The 13,089-nt window shown below is 35.0% G+C and overlaps 3 protein-coding genes across 3 annotated transcripts; 2 read left to right on the forward strand and 1 right to left on the reverse strand.

The window, feature by feature from the left end:
- The first annotated feature begins 2,431 nt into the window (after positions 1-2,431).
- Positions 2,432-4,779, forward strand: LOC124406639 (short-chain specific acyl-CoA dehydrogenase, mitochondrial). The gene is made up of 5 exons (XM_046882120.1): positions 2,432-2,621; positions 2,700-2,799; positions 2,912-3,579; positions 3,786-4,009; positions 4,145-4,779. Exons 1-5 carry the CDS (start codon positions 2,600-2,602, stop codon positions 4,355-4,357), a joined length of 1,227 nt encoding a protein of 408 aa, XP_046738076.1. The 5' UTR covers positions 2,432-2,599; the 3' UTR covers positions 4,358-4,779.
- Positions 4,780-6,628: 1,849 nt separating this feature from the next.
- LOC124406644 (phosphatidylinositol transfer protein alpha isoform) lies at positions 6,629-11,421 on the reverse strand. The gene is made up of 6 exons (XM_046882125.1): positions 11,266-11,421; positions 10,830-10,860; positions 9,962-10,225; positions 9,373-9,450; positions 8,740-9,120; positions 6,629-8,521 (listed from the first exon to the last, which is right to left on the reverse strand). The coding sequence occupies exons 1-6, from the start codon at positions 11,280-11,282 to the stop codon at positions 8,477-8,479; spliced, it is 816 nt and encodes a 271-aa protein (XP_046738081.1). The 5' UTR covers positions 11,283-11,421; the 3' UTR covers positions 6,629-8,476.
- A 508-nt stretch (positions 11,422-11,929) lies between these two features.
- Positions 11,930-13,061, forward strand: LOC124406646 (40S ribosomal protein S27). Its single transcript, XM_046882128.1, has 2 exons — positions 11,930-12,081; positions 12,729-13,061. The coding sequence occupies exon 2, from the start codon at positions 12,730-12,732 to the stop codon at positions 12,985-12,987; it is 258 nt and encodes an 85-aa protein (XP_046738084.1). The 5' UTR covers positions 11,930-12,081; position 12,729; the 3' UTR covers positions 12,988-13,061.
- The last annotated feature ends 28 nt before the right edge of the window (positions 13,062-13,089 follow it).

The raw sequence follows: 13,089 nt of genomic DNA on the forward strand, positions 1-13,089 counted from the left end.
TGGTCTTGATACTCTTTTAATTTTACGAAGTGTTTCTCAATGTTTCACGGTGCAATTTACATATACTTGATGCATTTGCATTCACATCTTCACAATACTGCAAAATGATACAAACTTTTCTCCCCAGCTATCATACAAATAGCCGGGTATTATTTAGTTACCTACTTTCGAAGTCTTGTTGCGGATCTATATTGTATGCGCATAATATAGACTACGATGAACCTGCAGAGTTGGCTACTTGAATGTACGGGGCATTCCACCTCTTTCAAGTTATCCTTTATTTTTCGTCTCTTAGGAATACTCAAGAAAATCAACTATCTACATGTATACATATATATTAGGTTGGGCCAAAAAATGACTATTTTTTTTCGTTAGTTGACATGAAAATATCGTTCAAGATGACGAAAAAAATTCTGTAAAAGTTTGAGCCCTTAATATTAATATTAAAAGGTGCATATTTGCAATTTTCCATTTCCCGTTTAAATAGCGCAGGTATTTTTTTTTTATTTTCGAATTTTATTACCTAACAACGGATTGGCGTATCGTAAAGAGCAATACATATTATTTATATGTAAAATAAAAAAATAAGATAAAAATCCAGTGTTATATAAACGGGAAATGGAAAATCTCAAATAGGCAACTCCTAATATTAATATTAAGAGCTCAAACTTTTATAGAGAATTTTGTTTTCGTCATCTTGAACGATATTTTCACGATAACTAACGAAAAAAAAATAATAATTTTTTTTGGCCCACCCTAATACATATACATACGATTGTTGTGTAGAATAATTTAAAACCTATAACTTCAAGTTCTCTTCAAGCTTCCCATAATCTCGAAAAATTCTTACCAGTACCTTGAAAATAATTCCTACTTCAATTTCCTTACTATCTCGAAGCGTCTCTAAATAAGTCTATTTCGCCATTTATACTCCAGGAATAAAACGATATCCGAAGTTAAACAAAGTTCGCGCTAACTATTTGTACTTTTTTATTTTGTTTTGTATCACCATTATACATCGTATTTCTTCGCCGATCCGATATCCTTGCATTTTTATTAAATTATCTTGTATTAATGTCAGTTATCGAGTCAAGTTTAGTGCGCTGCAATAAGGTGAGGCTTGCACTGTATTTGTGAAGCCACAAAGTAATGCAGCCATTTCGAGTTTTGGCTAATTTTATCTTAATTGTATTATATTTAATAATGACTACAGGCGTTGATAGCTGCCCCACATATACAAAGATATAATTCCTGCGGCATACAGAAAAGTACGCGAATGATGTATGTACATGTACTTCTTCTGCAGACGCGGAAAGACAGAAACGAAGCGCGAGATGCATTTTCCCCGAGTTTATCTGCGACTGACGGGAAAAGTCGTAATTATAACGTAGAAAAGTTTTAATTTCATGACGTGGGGTTAAACTCGAATTAAACGGGGGTTCTCAATATGAGTTTTTTGAATCGAGCAACGCTTTTGAAACTTCTACTCCAGGGGAGAAGTTGGACTGACGGACGAGGCTCTTTCACTCGTAAAACAAAACCATAAACCCCGAAAAGAAGATCCCCAAGCTTATATCTAAAGGATAACTTTTACAAGTTACGTTCTGGTCGACTATCAGCTCAACTTATGTTAATTTTATGTAGGCAGGACCGAATTACCGCGCCGGGCTCATTTCATTTTAGTTTTATGTACGCGAACTAGGGTAACACGGGATTTAATAGTGCACTCGGATACTGTAACGTGCTTGCAAAGTAGCCCTTACTTTAGAGCCATTGCCAGAAAGTTGAAAATTCATCAAGAGTCTTATAACCGTGAACGATACCATTTAAGCTACAGTCAATTCTTTTGATTGTAAGATCGATCCTACATGACTTATTTGTGCAAATAAAATTCATTTGCAGTAAATAAATATTTTTCTCGATCCGAAAAACATCGATTGTTTAATCCGGCCGTGGGATTATTTCTCAGACTTAGATGCGAATCGTGTAAAATACATAACATCATGAAAAACTGTATCGATTCGTCAAGATTATTGGCAATTTCTAATCTTGCTAGTTTAAGAATTCATATTGCTAGTCGGGAAATCGGTTCCTCAAATTTTAGACCAGCTGGCGCCACGTCCCGGAGCTAATGGCGGCGTCATCCTGCAGAATTTTCGTAAAATAATGCTAAAATAGCGATGAAATGCTTGCGCGAGATCATGTAAGATCTTCAGATGCACCATTGCACACATTGTCGTGTTATAAACCATGGTGTGGTCAGCTGCGATTTTGATGACACTTCGAAGAGCGAGTGCCAGCGAAAACTGTACACCCGACGTCTGGCAACACTGTTCTGATCATTCCCACCACAGCTCACACACTTGGTAAATTTCTCGTTATTCTCTTGACGGGAATTATTTAGTTCGTATCGTACTCTAGTTCACCCATATGTACATACACACATACATACATACATACGTACACAGCGTAATCAGAGTCGCAAGTCCAAATTTCGAAGTTTGATTGCGGCCGTTCGATTAGAAGCGAATAGAGAATCTAATTGTGCGTACGTGATTGACGTATGTATGTGTTCGAAGAGTAATTAACTGTATCAAATATGCAATCGACGAAAATAATAAGTGAGTGAACACAATTTCGGACAGCGATATGTATCATATAGACGGCAATGTAATTAAAAAACGGTGTAATTGTTTCAGATTTTCTTCATCGCACCTGCAGGATTCAAAAAAATGCGAGAACTATCGCTTCCCTCTCATCATTGCCTGAAACCCATCAAATGCTCTACAAAACATGCAGGTATGTATGTACCTTACCAAAAGATCAGAAAAGTATTTATAGAATGTCTTTGAAAAGGTGAAATGTTTACCCAATTCGTATTTGAAATATCTCGCTCCTCCTGTTCATTTAGAGACTTTGCCGAAGCAGAGTTAAAACCAATTGCGGCGATGACTGATAGAGAACACCGTTACCCGGCAGATAAGATACAAAAGATGGGGGAGCTGGGTCTGATGGGTATAACAACTCCTGAAAGTCTAGGTGGAACTGGACTGGATTACCTAGCATATGCAATTGCCATGGAAGAGATATCGAGGGGTTGTGCAAGCGCTGGAGTTATAATGAGCGTAAACAATTCATTGTACTTGGGTCCGATAGAGAAATTTGGTAATCAGAAGCAAAAAGAGAAATTTATCACCGGTTTTACTAATGGTAAGAAGGTCGGTTGCTTTGCTCTGAGCGAACCAGGAAATGGCTCAGATGCTGGGGCTGCGTCGACAACTGCAAAGTTAGAAGGAGATACTTACATAATCAATGGCACCAAGTGCTGGATCACAAACGGATTCGAGTCCGAGGCTGTAGTTTTATTTGCCACCACAGACAAGTCTAAAAAACACAAAGGAATCAGTGCTGTGATTGCGCCAAAACCAATTAATGGCCTAAGCCTAGGAAAAAAAGAAGACAAACTTGGAATTCGGGGTAGTAGCACGTGTTCTTTGATATTCGAAGACTGTGTTGTACCTGAAGAGAATCTGTTGGGCAAGTCAGGAATGGGCTTCAAGATTGCTATGATGACCCTGGGTAAGAATCCTTTTCCCTCAGCTGTCTTATTGCCACCGTTGAGTGCGCTCCAAAGCTGAAAATTATCACAGAATTAATGCAAGTGAGACATTATAGACTTCCTAAAACATATCTCTTCATAGAAGAAACAGCCCTTTTTTTCTGGCTTTTGTAATGACTCCTCTAAAAACCAACAATCAAATTAATTCTTGTTTTGTTCCTTTCAGATGCTGGTCGAATAGGAATTGCCAGTCAGGCGCTAGGAATCGCACAAGCATCTCTAGATTGTGCAATGGAATATGCATCAAAGCGAATAGCGTTTGGAAAATCTATATTGAAATTACAAGCAATTCAACAAAAAATTGCTGACATGTCGCTAAAACTTGATAGCGCGCGTCTTCTCACCTGGCGGGCATCTTACTTGAAGGATAATAATAAACCGTACACAAAGGTGTGTAACTTTTAACAATGACGAATTCTTGTGCCTGCTCATATAATGCAAAAAATTTCCAAATACTTATTTACAGCATTCTCCAATTCTAATCCTTTGTGTAATTGAAAAATGCATTGACTGTTTTGCATACAGGAAGCAGCTATGGCAAAACTAGCTGCGTCTGAAGCTGCAACGTTCTGTGCACATCAATGCATCCAAATTTTAGGAGGCATGGGATATGTAACAGATATGCCTGCAGAACGTCATTACAGGGATGCAAGAATTACTGAAATTTATGAAGGAACTTCGGAAATACAGAGACTTGTGATTGCAGGAAACCTTATTAAAGAATATGGTTTTAATTAGTAGTATTATACCTTTAGTTTGCCAAACGTGCTGCTCGAAACATAATCCACTTCACAATTGCTTTTGCAATCAAGTATTGTGCTACCGATACTGGCACATTTTTAAGCACTTTTTTTTTGCCACTGAAGACATACCCTACGTGTTGCATCGGAAATCTGGAATAAAACACTCCACATATCAAAATGGAGTGTATTCGATTTTCGTAATTAATCAATTGTGATAATAACTACAAACATACTTTGGGACCGATTATTTCAAACCATGACCTTCGAGTAATTAAACAATCAAAATCATGGACACATATATTTACTACGTTCGTTGCAACTTATCACAAACAAATAACTTTGCGAATTACTGGGCAGTTAATTCTATATATTGAGTTGTAACCTGTACTTTTTAACTCGTACGGTTTTCACAAATTGAAGCAGTTTAAAGAATTAAATTTGTAAATATCATAAATGATGTGATTTTGATCTTAATGCTTAGTACTGTGAAATTTAACAAATTTTTTACACGAGTCAGAGCATGTGAAAATAAATACGTAAATTTATCACGTATAGCGAATGAAATTCTTATTCTGTTTAATCGTTCTACCGAACTTTCATTCTCGCATTTATTCAAATTCACAATGTATTTATTTTGGGTATTTTGGATATTGCTTAGCAGGTAAAATTTTTTTTGAATATTTTCTGTGTACTCACCTTAGTGAATTATCTAACACATTGTTAAATTCATAGAAACAGCAAACCAAAAGTGGGATGTATTTGCACACATTCAAATCATTACCAAGGATCAGACTGATATCACTAATTACATTGAACTGTAATGTACCTAGTATAGAAACATAATTATTATAATAACAATTGGCCATGCGCATTTTTGTATATTGAAAGGATCAATAAATTTTATACACTGTAGTATTTCTATTTTTATTAGCGTATTGACCTTGTGACTTGTCCAACACATATGGGTACTTCAGGGCCTTTGGCAGCGCTACAGGATTTCCTTCCCAATTTTCTTAATTTTTTTCTCGTGGGTAACAACTAGCTTCTCATTAACGATTAAGTAGAATTAGGACAAAAGTAATATGTAGCTATATATAATATATAATATAATATAATATTATATATATATACACACAGTGAAATTCAAATTATATAGAGATCTATACAGCAACAATTTGCTTCAAGCATTGTAGTAATTTGTAAATCATGCCATATTATTTTGCAACTAGCCTGCAGTCTTGTTATTAACATTTTGGGCAAATAGTTATATTGTTGTTTGGTATTCAATGATATCAATATCTAACGTGAATAATGCACCAGGCATTATTCTGTTTAATTTTTCATTTTTTTTTTTACTTAATACTCCCAGTCAACCATTTTACACTAATAATAACAACTGAATCAATTTTCTTTTATACTGAACCTAACCGACACCTTACTTTCAAAGCAGTACTTTTTAATTCAAACTTACATTAAAATTACATAGAATATTTGCGCGCCAACAGAGATGTGCTAAAACAAATTTCAAAGTAAAAAGTATTACATGAAAATGAAGTTAACCGAAGATGTCCAAAAAGATAACATTTATTGGTTGACTGAAATTTATTAGAGAACACGCTTTGTCAACAAATATTCAGCATAGCATGGACTAAATTAGTGATTTACGAAAACCAATGTTACGCTCCTCCATATTTTTTCTACATTTTTATAATATATCACATCGTTATATCTGCCAGCATAGTTATTTTCTGAATTACAATCAGTCATTCAACTTATAGCATATTAATAAGACATTAGTATGCCTAAGAAACACAAAATTGAAGTCGCCTGTTGTCCAACAACGTTCTAGACAGTTATCCATAACGCGTAAAGTTAACGTTGTGTTGAGCAACATTATATGTACACTAGGGTGTTTGACATTTCAAAAATATTCAATTTTACTACTGAGGCATGCCAAAATGCTTGCTTTTGGTCTAAAACGAAGCCTCAAAATGAGTGAACACTATAGCACCAGTTTTAGGATGTACGAAAACGGTTATTGTAAAAAAGTGAAAAATTGATATTAGCGTGCCTTCAATACATATTATCTTTTTTAAATTTTAGAAAAAAAAATACATTATGACCCAAAAAGATTATCCAAAGCGCATTACAACAAAATGCTGATTCAGAGGATATTGAAATTTTTTGACATTTTCATTCTTATATCATTATATAAAACAGATAATACATGTTCAAAAGAAGCTAATTTCGATTTGTCACGTCCTTAGAAAAACCGTTTTCGTACATCCTGAAACTGGTGCTACAGTGCTCAGTCTTTCTGAGACCTCTTTTTAGACCATTTTTAAGCATTTTTTGCATGCGCTCATAGAAAAATCAAAAATTTTTTAAATGTGAAAAATCCTAATGTGCGCAAATCACTATGTCACAATATTTTGAATTTCACTGCAATTTCTTTTATGTACAGTACACCCTTCCTTTATTCGACCATTGCTGACCAAATTTCAATCACCTCGTTATTTCCATAGCATTTATCGACAGACAGCTAAAATTATTTATATATGTATATATATACATATATACGTGTATATATAGTATATCTCAACTCGTTTAGTTTACATAGAATAATTCATATTTATACCTTCAAGAAACAATTGGTAGTGGTAATGTCGTTTTAGGATCGTAGTCAAATGCCAAAAATATGCCTGCAAATACATTTAACTATTTACCCTAGCAAAATGCAAAAAGCTTGCGCTCATCACTTTTAATCAGCATTACAATTATACTCAAGACATCGAAGAGAGAAATCATGTATGAAAACAAATGTAAGAAGATAATCAGTCGGTACAAAATTTTCCAAAATAACAGTTGATAAAGGTATTTTCGTAATGAACAAACCAATCGTTGGAAGAAGCAAATGATAAATTTCAATATTGTCACTCTATTGAAAATTGTTCATTTTTTGCATTCAAATCTGGAACAATTTTTCATAGTTTTAGATATTACATTACAAAATATCTAAGCTGATAACAAAGTCTGGCAGGAAATAATAAATTGTTAAGTTCACAGATAAAATCATCTAAGGCTATGCTTTTAAAATAGAACTCAAATATGTGTGATGTGCTTTAACTGAAAGAAAAATAAATGATAAAGTAAAAAGTACCCAACTTGATGATTCCATCAAAACAAAAACAAGACATACAAAAAATAATTGTCTGTCAACTCTGGAGTATACTATTTAGGATTAAAAAAAATCTCATCAGGAATACCCATTATCATGTAGAAACATAGTATTCGTTTGTCATGGCATAATATCAGTTTCGCATGGCCAAACTTGGAAAATTAAATGGAATTATATGAGTTCACACTATTATAAAACGTAGGTATTGAAAGTAGTAAGCTCTTAATATTCAAATCTATTCTGTTCAAAATGAATTGTCGGACGTAGTGTCGATGAAAATCGAAAAAACTAGATAAAAAGCTGCTAGAACTGTATTTATTGAGCCATGCTCACACATCGTTTTACGAGCGTTGAATGCAGAACATTACTTGTATACATTTTTGTTTGTTTTACGATTAATTTACCTTGAACACTTGTTTCATTACTATAAATGGACTAGGCTGACAGTTTTCTAAGCGGCAGGTTCTTTTTTTTTTTTAATATTTGACTACGATTTTCATACAGTGCTACAACTTTTGAGCATCCTGTACTCAGACAAGCTTTTGCTGATTGCTTGTTAACGAACGTATAGAATTAATATTATCCAGCTACTATGCTATTTAGTATTATTATTATTATTGTTGTTGTTGTTTAATTGTCTATATTGTTTGCCATCAAACCCCATTTGAAACAATCATTACTTTAGTAGAGCCCCCCAGAATTAATATTTTATATTATTATTAATAGTAATCTTTGACAATAGGTACATCTATCTAAAACACTTGTAAATATAAATAAATTAAAATGGTGGTAATAATAATAATACATGCATTGCTGTATTCTAGACAGAAAAAATCTGGAAACAGCCCTGGTCGCAAAAACCAAGTACAGCTGTATATACCTATGTGTGTTTATAGTGAAATCGTTTAAACTTATCCATAACTGAGCACCAATGTCTCAATCTTCAGCTCGCATACCTCGTACTTCGCCTTGGTGTCGTTGCTGGAAAAAATTTGAATACCATACTCAATAACTATGACTACAAAATTTTTGGAATGATTGTGGCAACAAATTTTTCCATTATATTTATGAAATAATTTTTCAAAATTCATTTAAAAATCGCGAGAATTTATTTTCACAGACGTAATAATATCAAAGTAACTATTCAAAAACCTTTACGCAGTAAGCGTGTTGCATAAAAAAAACTTCATTATACTCACTCTATCTAATTCTTCTTTAGTATTATCCTCAATGGCCCTAATGTCTGCCATTGTTAATCCTGACCAACGGTCCATCCAACAGAAGACTTGTCGATGGAAATTGGTAAATAAACGTCTTTCTGCCTTCTGGATGAAGTTTTCAACCCGGGTCTGCAGACCAAACCACTTAAACTCACAAGTTACTAATTTGTAACAGGTCATTACAGGCTGAACATTATTTTTCCAGTCCTTGCCAACCAGCGGCCCTCGGCCTGTCTTTTTTGAATGGAACGTAGACGGATCTTCATCTGCCTTATAATCGGCACTAGCTATTGGATCATTAGCTATGTCTATGTAAACAACTTCCCGAATTTTCAACTTATCAGCAGGTAATTCGTGCACCTGAAAGTGTATTACATTGACTGGTTAGATTATCCCAATGATTAGATAAGATCAAAGATTTGTATATGAGATAGTAGGACAACTCATCGATTTTTTTACTTGAAAATTGAAGATGTCTCAGCACTATTAAGTTATACATTGAAACTTTAATGTATTTAGCTTGCAGCATAGCTAACAGTGACTAATTCAGTATAATTTTTCAAGTCAAAAGTTTAATCTGAGATCATTATTAAATAGTTAATAGGAGCTTACATTGTTCTGGTTTCCTACATCTCCAATGTGGAAGGATTCAATCATAATAATAAAATTCTCCTTCATGTATCCTGGGTTCTGAAAAGTGGTGAAAATGATATTTCAGACAAATGGAAATAAAAATGTGAATCCATTGAACTAAACCATGCACTGCTACCTGTCTAGAAAAATAATAGAGATAATTCGCGATATGACTCAACCGATACCAAATAACATTACACGCAGTGAATTTATTAATCTAAGCATTATTGCGCACATTTGATATATTTGCTATCCATAGACAAGGCATTTCTACACTAGTAAGAGTTGATATTATCGAAACCAAGGTCATGTCCTTGCTGAAAATAGCTCGTTTATGTAAATGAGCATATTTGTTGAAATTAATGTTTAAAAAAAAAAAAACTTTATAGATCTTCGACAAACGAAGCGGGCAAAGACCAAGGATTCTCAAATCAGTAATGATTTTGAAGATTGGTGATTACGCATTTTACATTGCAGCATAAATTCCAAAATAACAAATGGTCAGTATTTCTATATGAATAATATTAAATGTGATCTTAATGGATACTACTTAGTAATGGCCAATTACAGTTATCACTGTTTTGCAGTAGGGATACGCATTCCACGCTTCTTCATGTATTTCCAGAGAGTTTTTCGGTAACAAGAGACGGATGAATGCTGGCACTTTGCTTGCCAAATGGTAAATTTTATACGTATATTGCCCTGAAGAATATTTTCCTCCGAGCAATGGATAGTCTGTGAACGGCTCATTTTTCAAAACTTCTATTCCTTCTCCACCTCCTGTGTTGTTTTTACTCGCCTCAGCGACAGAGTAAAGTTGTGCCACCTGGTACTATAAACATTAATGATTGATTAAAAGAGGTACAGGCACAGTAATTTCATCAAGCATGAACCGCGGAATCATGTTTCTGTTCAATTCCTGTTTTTATCTTATACCTCAACCAAAATAATTCGAATTACATTCATATAAGGTACAAACAAGTTTACAGACAAACACCTAGATTCAATGATATAAACTTAATCCAATAATGAAATCTCAAGTAACAGATAGGCCTGATATAATTATCATAAAAAGAAAATGACTGGACATATTTATCTTACACGTGTTACATGCAATTTCCATGCATATGACATAGGGACAATCTGTATAATTGATATCAGATTTTTTTTTAAACTGGCAATCTAATAGCAGTGTATTCGGTATATCTAGGCAACGTGTACGATCATGGAATGTTACCATACCGTACAATTAAATGCGTAGAAATACGTAGTAAACAATGTTTAGGTGAGTTGTGACTTGAAAATATTACGCAACGTCTGGAACCATTCAATTAACATTTGCTTCCTAGCATATGAATGAAGAGACAGTTTTTAAAATGTTGAAATGAAATGAACCAAGAATATCCAATAATATTCAATCTTCATTATTAACTTACCTCTTCCACGGTCAGGGGAAGAGTGACACGGCTGTGAACAAAAACAATATAAAGTGTTATAATACTGTCAAACTTTGACACTTTGGATCTGTGGCCTTGAACTGTTTTCTCCTAGCACCAAATGGCACATACAATGAAAACACGAGTTACTTTACTGCTTGCAATATGACTAATCAAAAATAGTCTATACATTAGCATAAAATATCGAAGTATGTGGACGTGGATTACTTCTCTCTTTTCTTTTTGTTACGCTAGCCCCTTCTTGCGCCAATACCCCCTTAGAAAATTGTGGGGATGAGGCTGCCCTCCCCCCCCCCCCCTGCCCACCGCTGTTAAAGATTAGCAACCACCCTCCAGCTTTTGATCAGAGTTTCAAGAAATCCAGCCATACGGTTTGAACGAACTACCTCAATATAAATTAATAGAAAACACTCACAATTCCTTGATCAGCATTTTAGTCAGCAAAGCACATGGACCGGAGATAAATTAGATTTGACGGGGAAAAGGCCACCCTTCCTTCGCTAGGTTCGCTATCTCTTTGCCAACAGCCACACACACACTACCGCCGGCTGCGACTTGCTAGTGCTGCTGCCTGCTGGCACGTCGCCTCCTCCCCGCCCAAGCCAGATTCACAATGACGTCATTCTGTACACTCCGTAACAGAAGTTTTTCTCGCCATTCGCGATGCCACTACTCTTACAGCGGGATTATAAATCGAGCATATTAATCGGTCCAGACAGCTTACAGGGAATACAAATATTTCTCTGTAAATTTTAAATTGGTCCTCGACCACATTTGCGGCGTGGAATGATGAGACTGTTTTTTTTGCACCGGAAAAACTTGCGTCGTATGTAACTAGAAGTATACGTATATATGTATACACCGCAGTATGTTCGCCCTGAAGAATTAAAAATATCTGGAAATCGATTCTATATATTCAACGTGGTGTTGAAATTTCACGGCAATTGATTCTATTTAAAGTTTTAGGTTTATTAACGTAATAATCGAAAATGCGTCGTTTCAAAATATTTCCACAAATATTCCAGGCTTTGTGTCATAGATTTGATTAATATTGTAATCGATGTTTTCACTACTATAGTTATAGATTTTTTTTTTTATCAGTTGGTACTTGCTCGTCAGAGACGAATAATATCCCTGCTACCTTCGCTCCTTTCCAGTTCTGCGTTCGCGCTACAAACACGTGGCTGGAGTTTTAGTTGTCGAATTTAAGGTGAAACATTGAATAAATCACGTAAGTAAAGGCTCTAATACGTCTATCCAGCATTACCGTAATTTATCATGATACATTTATCCAACAATCCAGCTCCTGAGTATTGATAACAGTACCGGGTTGCATCTCGACGTACCCAAACGTCGCCGCCTCTTCTCGATAATTCTGCTTTGTATTCCATATATTTTCCACCTAAAATATGTTAATATTTAGAAAAATAAGACTACCCACACTTGTACTCCGAATGACTGGCCAATATTAGTTGAAAATTTTCCTCACCTCTTCGACAAGTACAGTATAATTTTTTCTCTACTTTGTGTCAAGTTGCACAAGACCTGCAGGCATGGTGAAGCAAAGTTATAGGTTGTGAATCGCGTTCACATTGCAACTTCTCCATAAGGTCGTAAAATCCATTTCCTAAGTTTCGTTTCCTCAAGAATCTTTGATTCCGCAAATGAATTCTACCTGTAATAAACGAAAACAAAATAAACGTATATATGATCTGTTCATTGAAGTCTCTTGCGACGCTAGTCGCATTATTCGCAGACTGCATATAAAATGGGAAATTTTATTTGTTACTTTTTGATGAATAAGATTCTGAAGTAAAGTTTTTGAAAAGCCCAACTTGTAACATGATTAACCAAATGTTTCTTTTCTTTCTCATCTAGAATGCCCTTGGCTCGCGATTTCCTGCATCCCAGTCCAGCTGAGGAAAAGAGACGCCACAAGCTAAAGAGATTGGTCCAGAAGCCTAACAGCTACTTCATGGATGTCAAATGTCCTGGCTGCTATGCAATCAAGACTATTTTTTCACACGCGCAGCGTGCCGTTGAATGTGACGGATGCCGCACCATCCTTTGCACGTCCACTGGAGGCAAGGCTCGCCTCACCGAAGGATGCTCTTTCAGAAAGAAGGCTCAATGCTAATGTATTTGACTCACCTAATGATTACCTTTACATTCGCTAAATAAACATTTCAAAAAGGAAACAAAAAAACTTAACTCCAGTGTCTGTTACTATACTCGTACC

This window comes from Diprion similis, chromosome 6 (assembly GCF_021155765.1).
Source record: "Diprion similis isolate iyDipSimi1 chromosome 6, iyDipSimi1.1, whole genome shotgun sequence".
Lineage (NCBI taxonomy): Eukaryota > Metazoa > Arthropoda > Insecta > Hymenoptera > Diprionidae > Diprion > Diprion similis.

Bases quoted from the DNA above. Each gene is read 5' to 3' on its own strand.
- LOC124406644 (XM_046882125.1), bottom strand. The intron at 9,451-9,961 runs GTAATTGGCCAT...ACCACTTTTCAG, and splicing joins ACTGCAAAACAGTGATAACT to AACCCAGGATACATGAAGGA. The intron at 8,522-8,739 runs GTGAGTATAATG...AATTTTTTCCAG, and splicing joins CTAAAGAAGAATTAGATAGA to CAACGACACCAAGGCGAAGT.
- LOC124406639 (XM_046882120.1), top strand. From the start codon at position 2,600: ATGCAATCGACGAAAATAATAA. The intron at 2,622-2,699 runs GTGAGTGAACAC...TAATTGTTTCAG, and splicing joins GCAATCGACGAAAATAATAA to ATTTTCTTCATCGCACCTGC. The intron at 4,010-4,144 runs GTGTGTAACTTT...TTTTGCATACAG, and splicing joins ATAATAAACCGTACACAAAG to GAAGCAGCTATGGCAAAACT.
- LOC124406646 (XM_046882128.1), top strand. From the start codon at position 12,730: ATGCCCTTGGCTCGCGATTTCCTGCATCCCAGTCCAGCTGAGGAAAAG.